The sequence below is a fragment of the Garra rufa genome, chromosome 4 (assembly GCF_049309525.1).
Source record: "Garra rufa chromosome 4, GarRuf1.0, whole genome shotgun sequence".
Lineage (NCBI taxonomy): Eukaryota > Metazoa > Chordata > Actinopteri > Cypriniformes > Cyprinidae > Garra > Garra rufa.
This window is the reverse complement of record NC_133364.1, coordinates 10,657,695-10,679,349: the sequence shown is the minus strand read 5'-3', so window position 1 is coordinate 10,679,349 and position 21,655 is coordinate 10,657,695. Positions and strand designations below refer to the sequence as shown.

At 35.6% G+C, this 21,655-nt stretch overlaps 3 protein-coding genes across 3 annotated transcripts in view; 1 reads left to right on the top strand and 2 right to left on the bottom strand.

The window, feature by feature from the left end:
- Window positions 1-601: 601 nt before the first annotated feature.
- Window positions 602-8,955, top strand: LOC141333516 (CD82 antigen). The gene is made up of 9 exons (XM_073838542.1): window positions 602-757; window positions 882-978; window positions 1,233-1,311; window positions 1,505-1,620; window positions 4,233-4,307; window positions 4,414-4,515; window positions 4,603-4,767; window positions 4,860-4,943; window positions 6,313-8,955. Exons 2-9 carry the CDS (start codon window positions 913-915, stop codon window positions 6,694-6,696), a joined length of 1,071 nt encoding a protein of 356 aa, XP_073694643.1. The 5' UTR covers window positions 602-757; window positions 882-912; the 3' UTR covers window positions 6,697-8,955.
- An 890-nt stretch (window positions 8,956-9,845) lies between these two features.
- Window positions 9,846-16,769, bottom strand: kitlgb (kit ligand b). Its single transcript, XM_073839266.1, has 8 exons — window positions 16,596-16,769; window positions 16,268-16,375; window positions 15,888-15,944; window positions 14,603-14,761; window positions 14,348-14,519; window positions 11,662-11,762; window positions 11,269-11,417; window positions 9,846-11,178 (listed from the first exon to the last, which is right to left on the bottom strand). The coding sequence occupies exons 1-8, from the start codon at window positions 16,617-16,619 to the stop codon at window positions 11,136-11,138; spliced, it is 813 nt and encodes a 270-aa protein (XP_073695367.1). The 5' UTR covers window positions 16,620-16,769; the 3' UTR covers window positions 9,846-11,135.
- Window positions 16,770-20,241: 3,472 nt separating this feature from the next.
- Window positions 20,242-21,655, bottom strand: part of lmf2b (lipase maturation factor 2b) — a 16,254-nt gene continuing 14,840 nt past the window's right edge. Inside the window, exons 13-14 of the mRNA XM_073838230.1 lie at window positions 21,024-21,132; window positions 20,242-20,922 (exon numbers count right to left, since the gene is read on the bottom strand). Of these exons, the coding sequence (XP_073694331.1) occupies window positions 20,593-20,922; window positions 21,024-21,132 (439 nt within the window). The 3' untranslated portion in view covers window positions 20,242-20,592. The remainder of the gene's footprint in view (window positions 20,923-21,023; window positions 21,133-21,655) is intronic.

Sequence of the window (21,655 nt, the reverse complement as noted above, 5' to 3'; positions counted from 1 at the left end):
GGGTTATTTTGACCGACAGCGGGGGTTTTTTAACTCAGCTATTGCAAAGTAGGTTGGAAATGAACATTTATTAATAAGTTTAATAAGTTAAATAATAAACATTTTTTTAGGTTTCTTATTAATGCACTTTAAAAAATGCTGGGTAAAAAACAAACCCAGCAAATGGGTTGCTTTGACCTTGCGGTTGGGTTAAAAGTTATACAAGATTTTTACAAGAAAATTGTGTCTGATTTTTAATTCACAACATATTTTGGCTTCATTTTAAGCCAGCCATACAGTAATGTTTAAACAATAATTGAGTTAAATACAACTACCAAGATCAAAGCAACCCAATTGCTGAGTGTGTCCATATTTCTCCCAGCTTTTTGTAGAGCACACATTTATGAAGCCGGAGAAACAATAATTACCTAAACAATCCATTGCACAATCATAGCAAAAGGAAATAAAGCAGATGATCCTTTTTCACATTCTGAACTCTGTCCAAACCCCTCATTAAAAGACAAAACACTGGGTGCATGCTGTTGTAAGGCACAACACAAGTGATTGTTAAAGTTAATCATTTATGTTGTTATGAGGAAGTGAACTTTAAGCCTGAGATGCATTAGAAGGATCTCCAGGAAACCATTAGTGTATGTTGATAAACGATATATGAAACACACATACTTGGAACCAGGGAAGAAATACGGATGCATAAAATAAAAAGTTAAAACCATAACGAACTGGACAAATAACAAGCGAAACTGGTTTAGCAATACAGGTAATTCAAACCCTCATCTTTCATCTTAGAAATAGCTTTGTGACAGTTTGACAATTTGTATTTAATATCTTTGTGAAACTATTCAAGTAATATGATCTCCTTGTGTCTTATATTTGTTTTATAGAGGTGTACTTGTGAAATTTCCTAAAGGCAAGATGAAAGCAGACGACAAACTTGAGATCCTGAAATTCTTTCTGATGCTTGTCAATTCCTTATTTGTGGTAAGATGAAATAACTATAGATCTGTATGCTACTGTCAAGGATTTCTTGGTTTAAAGAAACTTCCTGGACCGCAGTCAAATGTATTAATCATTCTTTGGACATTGACACACAGCCTGTAATATGATTAAGTAGCCTATGTGCTTGTTTTCTGCCAGCAGTGTGCGAAGAGCAACTTCTGCACCCGTCAAATAAAACATCTTAATTCATGCATGCTACATGTACAAACAAGTAACAATTTGCATGATCTTGACAGATTCTTGGCATCAGCATTTTTGCGTGTTCGGCTTGGATTTTATTCGATAAGGACAGCTTTGTTAGCGTTCTCAGCTCTGGTAAGCGTTCCTGTTTGTCCTGGTCTATCATTATTTAAATTAGGAGTTGCACCTCACACAATGCGTGTTATTGCAATTTGCGTCAGATTACCTATAATAACGTTTTAGGACATGATGTTTTCTCTATAAAGTATGCTACGCCGGTTTTTAGTGAACGTTTGTCCTTCAACATGATTTCGGTGTGGTCTTTCAGGAGAGGAGATGAAGCTGGTGGCTGGGGGGCTCTTTTTCATCGGCCTTGTTGTGGTCGCTGTGTCCTTGCTGGGTTGCGCTGGAGCCTATTTCGAGAACAGATGTTTCATCATATTTGTAAGCATAACTCATGAACCGTGCAAAAAGACACTGTTTTCTGAGCTTGCTGTTATAGTTCACTTCCAGAACATTTCCAGATAGTTTACTCACCCCCTTGTCATCCAAGATGTTCGTGTCTTTCTTTCTTCAGTCGATAAGAAATTGTTTCTCGAGGAAAACGTTTCAGGATTTCTCTCCATATGGTTAAATATTAAATGCATTTTCAAAGGGCTCTTAACGATCTCAGCCGAGGAAGAAGGAACTTATCTAGCAAAACGATCAGTCATTTTCGAAACAAACTGACAATTTATATACTTTATAACCCTTAAACGCTTGTCTTGTCTTGTCTATTGCTGCAATCAAGTGCTCCTGGGACTTTTCGCACTAACAAGCCATCATTACGACGTCAGGTGCGTTGAAGTCCCCATGAAATCAAAACTAAAGTTTTTTTTTTATCAGTTATTAATATGTTAGCCTTAAGGTTATCTATAAGCTAGTGTGCTCCAAAACAATGACAAAATTTGTATTTACTACATATATGAGCATTCAGTCTACTCCGGACTTTGGCTCCATTCCAGAGACGCAATAGCGTTGAGCGGATCATATGCGTATTAAACTACACAGCCTCAGCATGATTATAATCAATATTTTGTTTTAATAAGAGTTTCATCTTGAACCTAGGGGGTAATCTATTAGACTGTGGCTGTTATAAGCTGTCAAATGCAGCTTTACCGAGCTCAACGGCTCTGGCCCGAGCAGATTTGAATGGAACGCTATTGGCTATTCAAAAATAAATGGGCGGGGCTGCTCGATATGTCCCGCCCTGTTTTCCTGTTTCAGTTGGAATAGGCTATATGTCGAACGTCACCTGACCAACCCCGGAAAACAGGTCTCATTGCTTCCGCTTGTCGGAGAACGTGTTAATAGCCGTAATAAATAATGGCGATATCGACGGACTTTTAAGGTAATCAGTTAAACAAGCCAGCTGTTTATTGTGGACGTTTCATTCGATATTTATATATAAATGTTAGTGAAAAGAATAAAAATTAAAAACTTTTATATATCAATCCACATATGTGATGGACATGGTTATGATCATTTTTAGTGTCTACTTTGAAGGAATCTTGAGTAAATCATGTTCATATTTAAAGAGCCATATGCAAAACGCGTGAACCGGAAGCAACGAGACCTGTTTAGCAGAAAACGGAAGCCTGTTGCGCATAACCCCTATTGCGTCACCAGATAGAATAATCCTGCCTGTTTCAAGGCACTTCAGTGGACCTTTAAGACCCCATGAAATCAAAATTAATGTTTTTTGACTTTTAGTATGAATATGTTAGCCTTAAGGTTATCTATAAGCTAGTGTATTTCAAAACAACTAAAAAAAAATGCGTTTATAAGATATGAGCATTCAAAACTTAGTCTCCTCACTTCCGACAATATTAATCAACGATTTTGATGACATCACCCTGCACTTCACCTTCTCATCAAACCTTCTGTCCAATCAAATACTCTCTAGAGACCGTAGTGACCCGCCCACTACACTATAAATAGACGCTGAAGCTGCAGCTTAGATCAGTTACTTGTTCACAGTGTTAGTGTTTTCTTTATGATGGGCATGTAGTGCGCAATGAAGGCGATAGAGAATGATTCAGACAGTGCAAATTTGCTTTCCATTGGCGCAAATGAGGTCTGGTTTCATGTTGTGTCATCTTTAAGTCACTTTGGTCGTAACAAGATTCTGCATGAAATTCAATATTTAGTGCGTCATTGCACTTTTTTCTGCTTTTATTCAGTTTATGAAGGTGATGCAAACTGCATCATTATATATTCTATGGTAATTATACAATAATATATTTTGTGTATTTACTGTCAATACAGACGTGGCATATCTAATGTCTTTGGCTGCGTCCGTTGCTTCCAACACTTTTTTTCACTGACACGCATGCACCCAACTCGGAAACTCTGGGCTTAAAGAAAATTTCAAGTTTCCCACTCGTAAGTGGTGGCATTCATGTGCATTCAACTCGTCAATACGATCTATCCGACATGACTTGAATGCACCATATGTCTGCGTGAACTTTGTATCCCGGTTCAATACAGTTAGGGGATGTCAAAACTCATTCAAAACATATTTTTTCCTTCCCCAACTTCAAAATCATCCTACATCGCTACTGAAGTACCGACCCAGTATTTACAAAGTGCATATGTGAAGAAAATCAAACAAACAAAAAAAGATAAAACAGCGATGTAGGGCGATTTTAAAGTTGTAGAAAGAAAACCAGATGGGAGTTTTTTCGACACTGACCCGGATTACACAAACTACGTAAAACTACTAAGCGTTTGAGGTTAAAAAGTATATAAACTGTCAATCGTTTCACTAAATAAGACCCTTCTTTCTCAGATGGGATTGTTTAGAGCCCTTTAAAGCTGCATTTAAACTGCATTTTGGAAGTTCAAACTTGGGGGCACCATTGAAGTCCACTATATGGAGAGAAATCCTGAAATGTTTTCCTCAAGAAACAATTTCTTTACGACTGAAGAAAGAAAGACATCTTGGATGACAAAGGGGTGAGTAAATTATCTGTAAATTTTAACATTGTAACATTTGCTCTTCTCTGTTTTTTCAGTATCTGTGCATCTTAGTCGTCATCATACTGGGTCAAGTTTTCATCACTTTTGTGCTGTTAATACAAAGAAACAAGGCAAGTCTTTGCATAAATGATTAATACTGTAAGGAAAAACACAGCTGGCTTTAACTTCACACGCAAGATAAACAAATCGTCTAATGCACATTTTGAATGTTACCAGATTGAGGAGTTTTTGAAGGAGAATGTGGACGAGATCATTAGTGAGTACGGAGGAAATGGAAGCCAAACATCTTGGAAACTTCTAGACAGCGTGCAGATTTCTGTACGTGGCGAAATGACTGTATGATAATAATTATAACTATTTTAGCTGCTATAGGAACGTGTGCATTTTTTTTTTTTTTTGCTGTAGGCAGAATGCTGTGGTAGGCTGACCTCAAATGAATGGAGGAATAACACAGTTATTGAGTTCCTGGGGGAGACTGACATCTTTCCTTGCTCCTGTTTTAACGGTACCTGCCCTGTAATTCTGGCTGGAACACACAGCTTTGGAAAAGGATCAGACATTTATGAAACGGTAACACATGTTGCCTTTTTTCCATCATTACAACCTTTTGACTTATCCTTCCTGTTTTAATTTGCACACTAAAGCAGTTTTTTTGGTGATAGGGCTGTGAAAAGGATCTAGTGGACTGGCTAGAGATGAATATAATCGTGATATTCGGAATGGATGTTGGGCTTCTTTTGATTCAGGTAAGGAGAGAATGAAAAATACATTTTTCACACAATATGTAACCAATTAATAAACATATTCTGGGTCAAATAAAAGTTAAGCACATTGGACTTAAATGATAAAATAAAATAAATTAATTTTAATGATTAAGTTTTACTTGTATTTACCCTGGAATAAGATAAAAAAAAAATATATATATATATATACATATATATATATGAGTTAAGCATTTTTGACTCAAACAGCAAAAAAAAAAAAAAAAAACAACAACAACGAATAAACAAATAAATAAAACTTAATTAAATAAATAATTAAAATAAATATATTAGAAAACATATAAAACATAAAATACAATTGTTTTATATTATTCTTTTGAAGTGCATAATGCAATACAAGTTAAGCATTTTTAACTTATAAAGAAAAAAATCCAATTCATTTTAATGACTATTGTATTTACCTGAAATAAAATAATAAAACAAATATAAATATAAAATGAAATAAAGTAAAATAAAATAAAACTATATATATATATAAAAATTTCTTCCTTGGAAGTGCATAACACAATACAAGTTAAACAGTTTTCACATTCTGACAGCAAAACAACAACAACACGAATGAATGAATAAATGAAGGAATTAAACTTAATTAAATACATGAATAAATAAATAAATGAATTAAAATAAAAATATAAAAAATATATAAAACATAAATAATTGTTTTATATTCTCCATTGGAAGTGCATAATGCAATACAAGTTAAGCATCTTTGGCTTATACAGAAAAAATAATCTAATTCATTATAATGACCGTGCTATTCTTCTATTTAACCTGAAAAAAAAAAAATTAAAAAAAAATACAAATAAATTAAATTAAAAATTAAAAATGTTAAAATATATTAAATAAATAATATTTAAAAGATAACATTAAAAAAATTAAATAAAATAATTGTTGCTTGGACAGCAAATTAAAAGAAGAAGGGAAATTTTTTGTTTTGTTTTGTGCTGTCAAAAAGTCAAATCAGCCAAAAAAAAATAAAATAATAATATATATATAATAATACACACATATATATATATAATACACACACACGCACATATACATATATATAAACATATAAACAAAGTCAAATATGCATTTGTGTTAGAGCTTAACGTATATTTAACTTGAAATAAAATAAATATAAAATAAAGTAAAAAATAAATAAATAAATAAATATATATATAACAAATAAAAAAAAATTAAATAATAAAAATGGAATGCATTTTAATTATATATATATATATATATATATATATATATATGTGTGTGTGTGTGTGTGTGTGTGTGTTTAAATGTACGTAATAAATATGAATTTAAATGATTTTGGATCATTTTGTTTTGTAATGCTCAGATTCTCCAGTTTATCTTTGGCATCCAAACCTACAAATGCATCAGCCGTAAGATGAGGAAACTACATCCCAGTAATCTACTGAACTCCATAGAGGAGGACAATCCTGCAGCGCAACCTGAACCCCAGCAGTACAGTATGGAAATCCAGCAGTTTGATCCTCAAACCTATGACCCTCAAATGGACGACGGCTACTATCATCACGAAGGACACGATGACAGGAATTACGGCCAATATAACAATCCAGAATTTTATGAACCAGATAACAATCGAATGTACAACAACCATCATAATTTGCAATACCAACAGAGCTACAATGGCAGCTATGACCAGGGATACAAACAGAACCAAAATTACAATCACAGCTACAATCCTGATGATTACTAAAGGCAGATTTCTTCTCTCATGTAACGTGATCAGATTGGGATGGGCTAATTTGCTGTTTTAGATATAGCATTTGGTCTGTGCCTGACCAAAGACATCTAAAACCTTCTCGTAAGACCATTGTTTTGTTGACAGAGTTCAGGTTAGTGCCTGTTCCCAGGAGTATCGTTTGTCATTTTAAAGACAACCAGCATCTTTTTTCTCAAACAATTCATTCCAGACCTTGACATTTTTCTGCAGAAGTCAAAGTTCAGCATTTGATGACAGATTTTTACCATGGTTCAGTTTTATTTTAATGCCCCATGACAAATGTACAAGTATGCGTAGTAGTGTAATTATATAAAAATACTGACCTGAAATTACAACCAATATAATATGAGACAATCCACACAATATTTCAACACTGTTATATGGCAAAAAAAATATTTTAAATAAAGAATAAAAAAAATCGGTGTTTTCTACTTGAAACCAGTTTTATATACAAACACTATATTTACATTATTTCGAATATTACTAAACAAGAAGCACACAAGCTGTATTTAAAATGCGTGTAAACCATTACTCATCCTTTGCTTTCCGTGCCACGAAGATTCTTCGTTCTCACTTGTCATTTTCGGATGATTCGAGAGGTTGTTTTGTAAATCACTGCACACTCAGACCTGCTTTATGAGTCAAGGGTTGATGTTAATGACACTGGGGGCCGTTTAAGTGTGTGAATGTGTCAGTGTGTGTGTGTGTGTGTGTGTGTGTCGGAAGCTGAGTCGGCGAGTCAAGAGTGGGCTTTGACTGAAGTTTAATGGACGACACTCTCTATGGGCCATAAAGAGCGGCGTGTCTGTCCGCATGAGAGGGCCCTTTGTTATGGTCGCTCTGCGGTTGATGATAGCCAGGCTGACATTACCGACCTCGTGCGGTTATGAGTTGGCAGTCATGCTTTACGACAACAGTTGACAGCGCACGCATTGATGGGGACACAGAGAAAGTTACATGGAGAGGAGCTGGAGATTTCCACTGCCAGTACCTGACTCTGCTCTGGACAGAGTGATGCATAGTGAGTCAATTGGGGAATTACAGGACTGTCTGGGATGCGGTGGGACGTGACACCGAAAATTATTCGAAAATGGCATAGAAGGGTCTTTTAGGTTGCATTTTGAAGGGATAGTTTATCTAAAAATGAAAACTGTGTCACTTTTGTGTTATTCATGACTCTTATAGTGTGACACTGACCTGTCAAGCTCCAAAAATAACAAGAAAGCCTAAAGAAAGAAACCCTAAAAACTGTTAATGTAGTCCTTATGACTCATTGACAATATTCTAAAGCTTTGTGCAAAACAGATCGAAATGAAAGTTAATATTCGCTGAAATTTCTCTCAAGTCTCATTTGTTCTGCTCTTATATTATGTATATCATGCTGAATTGTCTATCAAAGTCTATAATTGTGTATCAAAGTCTAGAACTGTATATCAAAGTCAAAATTACGAGATATAAACTAAAATTTGAGAGAGGAAAAAATCTGAATTATCCTACAGTTCTCGAAATTCGGACTATTTCTCGCTATTGTGAACTTATAAAACAATTTTGAGAAAAAAGTCAGAGTTGTGAGTTTATATCATGCAAAACTGACTTTATAACTCGCAATTGTGAGTTTATATTTTACATTTCTGAGAAAAAGTTAACATTGAGAGATATAAACTATATAAAGCTTTGTCAAAAACGATATATGCTGACTCTATTTTTCTCAACTGTAAATTTATATTACACAATTCTAAGAAAAAAGTCAGAATTGTCTTTATTTCATGCAATTCTGACTTCCTAACTTGCAATTGTCAGTTTATATCTCACAATTCTGAGAAAAAGAGGCCAGAATTGCTCTTATATTATGTATATCAAGCTGACCTAAAAAACACCTAAATATGTAGTCCATATGACTCATGGGAAATTTTCTTATGCCAAAAGGCAGCTTTGTGCAGAAGCTGATTTTTGCTGAAATTTTGAATTTGCATTTTTAAAAATCTAATTGGCATAAGTATATATAATGTATGAATTTAATTGCATTGCATACCATATATCAAACCAAGTGTCATCACAAAACCAAATGCAAAAACAACAAAACTAATTTTTTGCACTGGTATAAAGTAATTTCACACAGGTGTAGTTCATCACATTTAATATAAACATGTTCAGTAGTTGTCTCAAAACTATGGAAGCCCATTTCTGTTACTGAATAAAAAAAATGTAAAAGGTAATTGCGACTTATCTCATAATTCTGATTTTTTTCTCTCGCAATTGTGAGTTTACATCTCGCAATTCTGACTTTATTTCTCAGAATTGTGTGATACAAACTCACAATTCTGACTTTATAACTCGCAATTGTTAGTTTATATCTTACAATTCTGAGAAAAAAAGTCAGAATTGCGAGATGTAAACTCGCATTCACAAGAAAAGTTGGAATTTTATGTTTTTATCTCACAATTCTGACTTTATGGCAATTCTGAGAAAAAAAATAGCAAGAAAATTACAGAGTTTTTATCTCACAGTTCCCAAAATCCTGACTTCATTTCTCAAAATGGTGAATTTATATAACAATTCTGAGAAAAAAGTCACAATTGTGAGAAATAAACTCAAATTAGCAAGAAAAAAGTCAGAATTTTGAGTTTTTACCACAAGATTCTGACTTTTTTCTCGCAATTGAGAGTTTATCACAAAATTCTGAGAAAACGTCAGAATTGCGAGATATAAACTCAAATTTTTGAGAAAAAGTCTGAATTTTGAGGTTTTTTCCGCAATTCTGACTTTATAACTCGCAATTCCAAGTTTATCTCATAATTCTGAGAAAAAAAGTTAGAATTGCGAGATATAAACTAGAATTTGTGAATTAATTAAAAAATCTGAATAGCAAGAATCTAATTTCTGACTTTATTTCTTGCAATTGTGAATTTATATTACACAATTCTGAGAAAAAAAAAGTCAGAATTGTGTTTATTTCATGCAATTCTGACTTTATAACTTGCAATTGCCAGTTTATATCTCACAATCCTGAGTAAAAGAGGTCAGAATTGTAAGATTAAGCTTGCATCTGAGAGAAAAAAGTCAGAATTGTGAGTTTATTTCATGCAATTCTGACTTTATAACTTGGAATTGCCAGTTTATATCACAATTTTGAGAAAAAAAAACCTGAATTGCAAAATAAAGTCGCTATAAATGTAAATTTTTTATTCAGTGGTGGAAACAGGCTTCCATACAAACCCCATTGTTTTATTATGTACAATATATCTATTATTTTATACTTATTTTTCTAAAACGTTTTGCTTGAAAAGTGTGTTTGTGCTTAGTTTCTTCAAAACAAGATAACTTTGTTTGATATTTTGTTATAGAATGCTTAAAAAATCCTACATAAAAGTGCAGCTCAAGTGTTCAAACACTTCTTGGGCCTTTTGTTGTGCGGAAAGCAGCAGCACAAACATTGACAAATCTATCTAATCTGAACACTGAAAGATCGATTCTAATCTACTCAGTTTGTCTTAATCTCCTGACAATGTTATTTAGTTACAGCGAGGAAAGAAAACAGACACCGGAATGGAGCGAGCGAGATATGCTATAGCAAGTGAGATTGAATTATGGGACATGACTCATGTTGATGTTACATCTTTATCATGTGAGCTCTTTTCTCATGCTTACTGCCTGGGTTTCCCCATGTTGTCGCGAAAACAATCAGCTCTTGTTGCGCCGCTGGAGTGCGCAAGGCCAAACTAATTAATGACCCGGATTGCAGACCCTCTCAAGATGGACAGAGATGTTCAGCCAAAGTGTGTTTGAGAGTTTGATAAAGCCAAAGTGGATGAAACGAGAGACACGTCTTCAGAAGAACCGGTTCTTGTGAGGATCCCGTCAGGTTCAGTATTGGCTAAATGAGTAGTAAAACGGCAAATGTCTTAGCACTGTTGTCCACGCTCTAAATCAAACGTGTTTCCAGACAAGCCCGTGCTCTGTTCCAAAGATGTTTTCTGGTGCAAAATAAACCACCGTCCTCATGCAATGGGGCGCAGGCACAAAAAAGCCATTTATCCTACTTGAAGAGGCCTGCAGGACCAGCAGCGTTCCTCAAAGCCAACAAGCCGCCGCGGGCATCGCAGCAAACCAGCCAATGTGCTCATCAAAGAGCCACACTTCCTGCCGGATGAAATCATTACGGTTTCCCCATGGCTTTAAAGATGGCATAACGGACTCATTGATTGGTTATGCTCAACACAAGTTGCGATTCGCCTCTTCAGCGTAATGTTTTTTTGTGGTGAGCAGGTACGGCTTGATGAGTAAGTCTAGAAACATCTCATGCATCCCTCCTGGAACAGGCCAAATATTCCCTTCATTGTCTGCTTCATAAACCCGGAGATTTCCACCACAAATACTGCCATTTCCAATGAGTTTCCTCATGCATTTTTAATTTAAACCTCCGTGTCTGCACACCCTAAAGAATCCAGCCACGCCCTGTGAGGATGCCACATGTTGATGGAAAAATAGGCTTTGTTAGGTCTTGTTTACTAACTAATAAACAGACAAAGACTAACAGACTGCTACCTGTCATGTGGCCTACTAGAGCTGGAATCAGGGTCCCCTTGCGCAGCTCCGTCGTGGGGCCCAGGTCTGCTTTCTTCAGCTCCGTCGTGGGGCTCATTCAAGTTGACTTCATGCATTCTTTGCGCACAACAGTTGCTTCTTCTGAATACCTGTTGATAGGTATAGATTGAGATAAATTTGATGGATGACAAGCTATTTTATCCTTTCTATCATAATTGACCTCACTGCACTGAGACGTGCAAAATGCGGGTGTTTTTAAAAGCAGAGTGCTGTCAGTGCAAAAATGCCAAAAATTTCATTGAACGCCTTCAGGGCGTCCTCAAAATTGTGACGCAAGCTGCCGCTGCCGGTAAACACGGCTATGTTGTGAAATGGTATATAAGGGTAATTTACCATCTTGACAGTGAGGACCAGAAGTGCAATGCTGGGGATGATGAGCAGGGCCAAGAGGCCGTGAATTGCCCCGTTCATACCGTTCTGCTGTCTGCTTTGGCCTGCCAGAACATAAAAGCACATTCCCTTTTTAGTTCTTAGGTGCACTGTATACTATATAGCATCAAGGCAACTAGAATACCACACCCATATGTGTTTGTTGAGCATTTACTGTCATTTCAAAAGCACTGGCATTAATGAGGTGTTTAATCTTTGTTTTTCTTTGAAGGCTTTCCACTAGATGTTGGGACATTGCTTTGGGGATTCACTTTTTTTATTCAGACAGATTCAGAGAAAGTCAGTGTTAGTCTCCTTGATTTCGATAACGAAGTGCTTTTTTTGTTTTAAATTGTCATAATGACAATAATTAATTTAAGCTATAATGACGATAATAACCATTTTAATTGCGATTTTACTGTTGGCCATGAGAATATTAAATGAAAAAAAATTATACTTCAAGATATTAACAATGGACTAAAAGTGTAGATTTTTTTTCTTCAAATAATCCAGTCATAGTTTATATTTTACATCAGGTGTTCCAAAATATTTGGACACAAAGTATTCTCTGACATTTTAAGTTAATATTTTAATCATTTATTTACAGTCAATGGTCTTATCGCATGCAGGTAAACAAATAAAATATTTGAATATTTTATTATGATTTTAATGTTTAATTTTAAACATTTTTAGTTTTAATTGGACATTATTATTATTTATTAATTATTTAACCTTCTGCAGTTCCCTCACAAACCTCCTGGGTTTTACAAGCCCCAATTTAAGAAGCCATGTATATTTTAATATAATAAGAGGTTTATCCACTAAAGTGGTGCAAGCTGAAACCTAATCACGGGTATATTGGTAGCAATAACCAACAATACATTATATGGGTCAAAATTATCGCTTTTTCTTTTGTGCCAAAAATCATTAGGATATTAAGTAAAGATCTACCATAAGTAAAGATCTAGTTCCTACCATAAATATATCAAAACTTAATTTTTTATTAGTAATATGCATTGCTAAGAACTTCATTTGGACAAATTTAAAGGTGATTTTCTCTCTTTTTGTTTTTTTGCACCATAAGATTCTAGATTTTCAAATAGTTGTATCTCGGCCAAATATTGTCCTATCCTAACAAACCAAAGCATCAATGGAAAGATGTTCAGATGATGTATAAATCTAAACTCTTATGACTGGTTTTGTGGTCCAGGGTTAGAACTGTGAATGAAAACTGGTCAAATTAAGCACTGTTAATAATGTTACTGGAATACATCCTATATATATATATGAGATTAACCATGTGTTACACACACAATATAAATGTATTATTACAACTCGACACGAATGCACACGAAAACCTGAACTAAGTCACATGGCAAATAGGGTCTTTCTGTAGTTAAAGCACAATGCATTAAATAAACACGCACAGTGAATAAATAAAGCATAAATAATTAATAATGCTGTACTGCAATCATTATAATGTTATTATTTCATGAGCTCAGGCTCTTACAACAAGGACAGTTTTTACATATTTTGTTAAATGTTGAGACAGGATTAAATTCATGATATATTAAAAATATTAGAATGTTTAATTTACCCCTTTATCTCTCTCTCTATATATATATACAGTTGAAGTCAAAACATTTTTAACGAAATAAGAGGGATCATACAAAATGCATGTCATTTTTTATTTAGTACTGACCTAAATAAGATAGTTCGCATAAAAGGCATTTACATATAGTCCACAAGAGAAAACAACAGCTGAATTTATGATCCACAGCTGCTTTTTTTTATTTAGTGATAGTTGTTCATGAGTCCCTTAGTTTGTCCTGAACAGTTAAACTGCCCACTGTTCTTCAGAAAAATCATTCAGGTCCCACAAATACAGTCATTATTGGAAAGGGTTCAAATACATAAAAATGCTGAAAAACCAAAGTTGTTGTGGGACCTGAAGGATTTTTCTGAAGAACAGCATGCAGTTTAACTGTTTAGGACAAACGGGGGACTCATTAAAAAAAAGCTGCGGATCGTTCGGGTAACAACACAGTATTAAGAATCAAGTGTATGTAAACTTTTGAACGGGGTCATTTTTATAAATTCAACTATTATTTTCTCTTGTGGACTATTTGTAAACGTCTTTTATGTGAAATACCTTATTCAGTACTATACTAAATAAAAAATAACATGCATTTTGCATGATCCCTCTTATTTTGCTAAAATAATTAACATTTAGCAGATTCTGACAGGGGGATGTAAATGTGTACTAAAACTAAAAAATGAACACAGTAAGGGGTTCAGGTCTGGGCTTTGTGAAGGCTTTGTCTCACAATTCTCTAGAATTTTATTGCATGCTTGGTTAGTGCTACCCTCCTGTTTTACAAACAGCATATCTACTGATTTACCTACTATAGTGTATGTTTTGCACACATGTGCTCAAGTTTTCACAAATTCATGTGCGGCCCAGATGGAATCTGCCTCCTTGGAAGAAAGCAGCAGTTTTCTGGAGAATTGGTTTTACATATCCGCCGCTATTTCCGTTATCACCTTTACATTTGTTCTGCAGAATTCCTATCTTTTCTTTTCAAAACGATTCCATCTAGGTCTCATGCATCATATATATTTAACAAAACACGGTATCTTGCACAGTCACCTGGTGTGAAAGGAGGAGCTGGGGGGGTCTGGCAAGGAGGAGGTGTGCAGTCATGAAGCTTTCCCAGCGTGGATCCAGCCGCTGTAAGAACCTCTTTAACATGGTTAAAGTAACGTCTAGTTGGCCACTTTCCCCTTCTGTAGTGGCACTCGAATGTTTGCATTGTCACCTCCTAGGGAAGACAAACAAGCGAGAGTGAACCGACAGCCACGACAACGTTTCAAAGAATGCGAGTGCAAGCACAAAGAAAATTACCAGCTCCTCATTGTCCAGAGTGAAACGAAAACCCTCCAGCATTGTTATAAAAATAGTGATGTTCGCTTTATTGCTGGACAGGTTGCCAAACTTGAGGGCCAATGTTTTTAAACTGCTTTCGACGTGATAGAGGTTCACATACAGCCAGCAAGCTCCACCCTTAGATATTAGAGAAGGAAAATGCTTATAGGAGTCACTTCTGGAACTGTCACAAACCACAACAACTTTCTAATACAAAATGTTTCTGATTATCTGATAATGCCTCGAAATGTATTTGGACACTTAAGCCACACTTTAAAATGCAATCATGCAATTGCATGATATTGAAGCACAGCAGAATTTATTTTCAAAGAAACATGCATGAGTACATTGTAATGTAAAACACTTCAAAATATAATGCTTGTTAGGTTTAAATCAACATATTAATTGTTAAAACAACAGATATATTGTTTAAACCTAATAATATATTATGAAATATGTGACCCTGGACCACAAAACCAGCTTTCCATTGATGTATGTTTATTAGGATATGACAATATTTCTAGCTGAGATAAAACCATTTGAAAATCTGAGGGTGCAAAAAAATCAAAATCACCTTCAAAGTTGTCCAAATGAAGTTCTTAGCGATGCATTTTACTAATCAAAAATTAAGTTTTGATATATAGGCAGTTGGAGGTTATCTTATGTAAAAATATATTCATGGAACATGATCTTTACTTAATTTCCTAAAGCTTTTTGGCATAAAAGAAAAATCAACAATTTTGACCCATGCAATGTATTTTTGGCTATTGCAACAAATATATCTTTGCTACTTAAGACTGGTTTTGTGGTCCAGGGTCTATGTGAACTACACCTGCTAGGAGAACCATTTTTTATACATTCAGTAAAATTCACTTTGACACCAGTTGGTTAAGTGTCATTGCAAAAACTCTTACAAATAAAGGCTATTTATTGGCATTGATGGTTCCATGAAGAACCTTGAACATCCATGGAATTTTTCAAATGCAGAAAAGGTTCTTTATGTTTGAAAAAGGTTCTTTAGATTTTTCAGAATGGTTCTTTTTTAGAACTGTTCACTGAAAGGCTCTCCAGGGAATTAAAAATGGTTCTTCTATGGCATCATACGCTTTAGCATGCTTTGTTATCTAATAGAAAAACATTTCATACATTAAATGTGGCTCAAAGTGTGCAAATATGAGTTTGGGCAACTGTAAGTGTATCCATATCATGAATAGAGCAAACCTAGTCAACCGTGACATCAAATATTAGCATTTATCACGCTTACCACATCCTTGGTGATGAAGCGGATAGGTATTCTGTAATCACTGGGAATGTTTTCACTCTGATGAATTAAAAAACAAAAACAAAAAAAAATCTTTAGTTGTACACCAGAAAAAAAAAACTCCTGTCTAGCAGGCAAATGAAAATGTCAGTGATTTCCCTGCTGGGGAAAAAACAGCTAAAACTAGGTTTGTTGATCTTAGCTGTTGATGATCTTCCAGCCTGACTAGATGGAAAACATGCTTAATTTCTCTCTGTAAACAGCTTTTAAAACATCTTGAGAGTCCAACAAACCATCTCAAGCTGGTTTTGAACTTTTTGTCCAGAAGGGCTCCACAAAGTAAGAACATACAAAGTCAGAAAACAATTAATAAAACTCCTTACCAGTGTATCCAACGTGGCGACATCATCTGTCAAAGGGCTTCCGAAAACACCTGAGCAGGTCACAAGCCCAGAAAAAAGCAAAACTAATACACAAATGCTTTCTCCAATCTAGAACGGAAAAGTCTCAATGTGGTCACAGTAATTTAGACGCGCGTCTAGTCTGAACATGATCGCAGGTTACATCCTAATAGTTTGGCTAAACTACCCCTTATAAGTCATGAAAAGTAATCAACGATTGCATAATTTGAGTTAGAAAGTGAGTTGAGGAACCGCGCATTTGATTACGCTGTGGGTGTGCGTGCGCGTCCCCAAAAGTTCGTGTACTCACCTTAACCTCCCTCATGTGGAACATGGGAATATTAAAAACAATTCAGCCGTGACTCCTTACTTTAGTCGCTTTCCCTGACAACGGAATGCAGGCATGTTTCCGCCTGTACATTTGACTGGAGATAATCACAGGACGGGCTCGGGATCAGTGGTTTTGGCGTGTCTTTCTCCTCCGGTCCCGATGGAGAGCATGGCGTGCTCAGTGCGCGACGCCTGTGCGCAATTTCGCCCTGCAGCGCTTCTGTGAATTGAATGGGGGCGGATGGACTTGTCCTCTGTGTTTAAGAGGTAGGGCGCTTTGACTCACTGATAATGTGTAAAATAGAGAAAACTATTCAAGGGAACTCGGCTGACTCATCCAGACCTCAAATCACAAGTGACACATGGGAGTTTCGTATAAAAAAAAAAAACGAAAATAAAAGGTTTTAAACCAGCCTAAAACTGTTTGCTGGTCTTGGCTGATCTGAGCTGGCCCCCTAGTGCTCCTAAGTTTAAAACCAATTAGACAAAATTAAACGAAAAGTGCCCCAAACACCCTAAAAACAACCTGTAAAAGCTAGAAAGTGGACAAAACCCTTTTAAACTAGACAACAGACCAGACTGACCCACTGTAAAGTACCTTACTTCTCAAACTTATCTAAAAGCAAATCAGCAAGCTGAAAAGTACCTAAAACCCCTGACCAGAAGCAATTTAGGCTAGTTCAAATAATTTTTGGATGGTTTACACGCATGTGACCCTGGAAAAATACACTGTATGGGTCAAAATGATTGATTTTTCTTTAATGGCAAAAATCATTAGGATATTAAGTAAAGATCATGTTTCAGAGATATTTTGTAAATTTCCTACCGTAAATGTATCAAAAATTAATTTTGATGGTGAATGGACAACTCTAAAGGTGATTTTCGCAATATTTAGATTTGTTTGCACCCTCAGATTCCAGATTTTTAATTTATTGCATCTCGGCCAAATACATCAATGGAAAGCTTATTTATTCAGTTTTCAGCTGTCAAAAATTGACATTTATGACTGATTTTGTGGTCCAGGGTGACATATAAATATCGGCTAAATATCTGACTAAACCTAAATACTGTAGTACTGATAAAACACAAACAAGTTTGCTGGTCTCTCAGCCTGAACTTTAGAACCAGTTTAAGATGTTTTCAGTTTAACAAGGTAATAACGGACTGTTATTACAAGATGATCCACCAAATAATTGCACAAAAGTACATGTAGTCCATTATTAATACTGAATAATTACCTGTATTAATACAAAATTACCATTAAAGCACAAAATATACGTTAGTGTGCAGCCCAAAAATTGATAAACACTTCTTTATCTATTTATCTACCTTCCTACACACACACACACACTCACTTATACATGTATTATTATAAATTATAATTTAAATATATCGTTTAATAATTGAATTTAAACTGTTCATAGAACATTAATGCAAAAGGTTTAATGAAATTACAAAAATATATATGACCCTGGACCGTAAAACCAGTCATAAGTGTCAATTATTTGATGTATGGTTTGTAGGATAGGACAATATTTGGCCAAACTATTTAAAAAATCTGCAATTTGAGGGTGCAAAAAATCTCAATATTAAGAAAATCGCCTTTGTTGTCCAAATGAAGTTCTTAGCAATGCATATTACTAATCAAAAATTAAGTTTGATATTTACAGTAGGGAACATACTAAATATCTTCATAAATCATTATCTTTAATGAATAGATAATTTTGATGCACACAATGTATTTTAAGACTGGTTTTGTGGTTCAGGGTCAGGTATAATAGTAATTGTTCATTAATTCATAATTACTGTCAACAATATATCAAACTATTCCATTTGTTTTCACAATTAAACATCAATTTGATATAACCCGTTTTAAGTGCAGCGTAATTAAATCCCACCTAGGTTGTAAAATCTTGCTCAAATTAAACTTAAAGTGCCCCTATTATGCCTTTTCAAATATGATATTTCATGTAGTGTGTCATGTAGCTGTATGTGAACATAAACTATCTGCAAAGTTGTGACGCCGACAGTGCACTATAAATAAAGTTTTTGTCTATCAAAAAAAAGAGTCGGCTCACATTCGCCTAAACGAGTCGTCAGCAATTCGAATCTTTTTTCTGTAACGGCCACACGTCACGAGCTACACATTTGCGTAATGTCCGCCCACGTTCTATGTCGCGAACAACTTGCCCGCCCACAAACAGTAGGCCTACCATTTTCACGTGGATTACATCATGTCAAGAAGACGTCCTGCGCTGTGACAGCCTGTGAGAGTGAATTTGTTTTATATGCCCTTCCAAAAGATGAAACTATCAGTGGTTAACATTAATTTTTTCAACACCTCAGCAGTCCAATGCCAATCTTGTGTTGTGTTCGCGTCATTTTACTGATGACTGCTTTTCTAATCTTGGGGAGTAACGTTACAACGCGAGATTCACCAAACACTTGGTTTTAAAACATGGATCAGTGCCCAGTTTATTTGGACCGGCTTGCTCCTCTGAACTTCTACCTGTAAGTATGATTAATAATTGTATTTTCTAGCGATCGTTCAAAATACGTCTTTGTGTACGTTATGGTGTGTAACAACCCCGCACATGTCTTGGTAAGCGGCTAACTTGCGTTTCTGTAGTTCTGTTGTTCAGCTGTGAGTGCAATGTAGTCTAAAAAGTCTTGTGATTGATGCAGCTTGACTGTCTGTCTGCCTTATTAGTTTAAGTAATGATAATGATAAACGATGGCTTAACGCAGTGTTATGGATTGTACAGTGTTGAAGTTCACAACGTAGAGGTGTGCCCGGTTCGCTTACAAAAGCAAATTGCAAACACTGTCCACAGTTAACATTTGACACCCACTGAGAAACGTCCTGCTCCGGTCGTGCTTGTTAACATTTGACACTTCAACCGTTTCATCGTCAGACTCCGGCTCGAATTGATAGGGTAAAATCGAGGCTATCTTTTCTATGCATTAACAGGTCTCCGCAGCTGTCATTCAGTTATGCCAATGGGCGTTTCGTTTTGCGCTGTAGCGGTAGACCAATCCAAAAGGACTGCACTATCTGACCAATCACAGCAGTGAGGGCTCACGGAAAGGAGGGGTTTAGAGAGACTGATTCTTCGAACTGCTTCACACGAGTCGTTTACGAATCATTTAGAAACGGGGTAAAAATAAATCTAATTTTGGAGAAAACTAAAGTGTTTTTTGAACTTGCATACATGTAAACCTGTTTTAAGAGACTATTACAACAATATTAACTACCTTTAAAATGGCATAATAGGGGCACTTTAAGTCATGTTTCAACAAACCCAAGCGTGCAGTCATGTGTGTGCACTGCCTCCTTGTGGCGACTAACAACTGGTTTTCAACTTTCATTTACAAAATGCATGAATGACAGGTGGATTAAGTTTTGAAGGAACGGGTGTATCCCATAGTTATTGAGAGACAATATAGGGTGAAGTTAAAATTAATAATATATATCCCATCCAAAAAGACATTCCACCCTTTCACATTATTACAAAATAGTCACCAACTTAAAATTTCAAAGGTTTGAATTAGATTTGAGTACCTCGGTATAAAAAAGATAAAAAAAGCATGAGTTGCATGATTAGAAAAACAACTGAGGAATAAAATAATTATGAACAACCGTTTAATGAGTTAAATAGCATGAAAAAGTTGCATTTGTGCTTTCGCATTTGTGTAATCTTTGGGACGTCCACTTGTGTATGAAGAAGGGTGTAGCAGGTGACAGCTTAAAAACGGACTCGGTTAACGTTTAAAGCCAATTACATCAAGTACTGTGTTTGACTGAGTGGTTTTGACACAAAGAGATAAAACGGTGTAGTGGTAACACGCAAATATGAGGTGTGTGACAGGCAGGAAATCAAAGACTCGATCTTAAGAAAAAACAAAACAAAAAATACACCTGAGAGAGAATCATTTGTCATTGCATATGGCCAAAGAGAAAGGCACAAAGTGACAGTTCATTTTCTCTTGCGGGGGCTCCTGTCCGAGTCCTTTTTTTCGTTCGCTTCCTTTTTGCTGGCTCGGTTGGACGTAGCTGCTGCTTGGCTTTTCTCAGCCGTCTCAGAGGGCTCTTTGGGTTTCCGAGTCTTGTGATCAACTGAAGCTGGTTTAGGTTTTCGGCCACCTAAGAGCCAGGAGAAGACGGTTTTGATGAGGAAGATGCCGACTAAAGTAGCTAACAGTGTTGTAAGCACGAGGGGCCCCGAGAGGCCTTTGACCTGGCCCCGGATGAGGCTCAGAACTTGGGACACAGGCGTGTCAGAGCTGGGTTGAACTGGGAACTTCTCCTGCAGGCAAACAGATTTCAAATCAATCAATCTATTAACCTTTCTTATGGCATATTGCTGATTTTATTATGAACAGTGCATGGTTGCTTTTTCTGTTTTACCTTCAGTCCACCCTCTTCTAATAGTTTCTGAAGCGCTGGGTCATCCAGGTTCACGACGGGAAAAAACTCCCTTTTGTACTGCCGCCTCCACCAAGCCTGCAGATGGGTTCTTCCAAAATGACAAACAAGGGTACACTAAATTTAAGAGCAGGTTTAGACTGTTTCTCTTCTGTCAGTAAGTTTCAGTAACTAACAGGTTGACATAGAAAACAGGCTTTTCTATTTTTGTGTGGGCTTTCACATGATGACCTCACTTCTGTCTCTAAATAACTGTAGCAGATACATTTATATAAGGAGTTTTTTTTTTGTCTTATGAACCACCACAGAACCATCTGTATGCTTACATATCCCTTCATTAAAAGCAAACCTGAAATGTATTTCTATCAAGTCATGCATATTAATAAAATTACTATAAAAGAAAAAGGAAGTGAAAAAGTGTTTATTTTACTCTGTTGATTACGGATTTAGTGGCGTATCATTTAGCGTTATTAAAGTGACTAATAAAATAATCAGATGTTTATAAATAGTTTTTAATTGTATTTAGTATTATTTATTTTTAGTGGCATATCAGCATCTATAATCAATTTATTTTAAATAAGACAAATATGAGCTACATGGTAGTAATGAAAAAC

Excerpts from the sequence above, each read along its gene's own strand:
- LOC141333516 (XM_073838542.1), top strand. The coding sequence starts at position 913 with ATGAAAGCAGACGACAAACTTGAGATCCTGAAATTCTTTCTGATGCTT. Across the intron at positions 979-1,232 it reads TTGTCAATTCCTTATTTGTG|ATTCTTGGCATCAGCATTTT; the intron begins GTAAGATGAAAT and ends TGATCTTGACAG. Across the intron at positions 1,312-1,504 it reads TGTTAGCGTTCTCAGCTCTG|GAGAGGAGATGAAGCTGGTG; the intron begins GTAAGCGTTCCT and ends GTGGTCTTTCAG.
- kitlgb (XM_073839266.1), bottom strand. The coding sequence starts at position 16,619 with ATGTTCCACATGAGGGAGGTTAAG. Across the intron at positions 15,945-16,267 it reads TCGCCACGTTGGATACACTG|AGTGAAAACATTCCCAGTGA; the intron begins GTAAGGAGTTTT and ends TTAATTCATCAG. Across the intron at positions 11,763-14,347 it reads AGCTCCTCCTTTCACACCAG|GCCAAAGCAGACAGCAGAAC; the intron begins GTGACTGTGCAA and ends ATGTTCTGGCAG.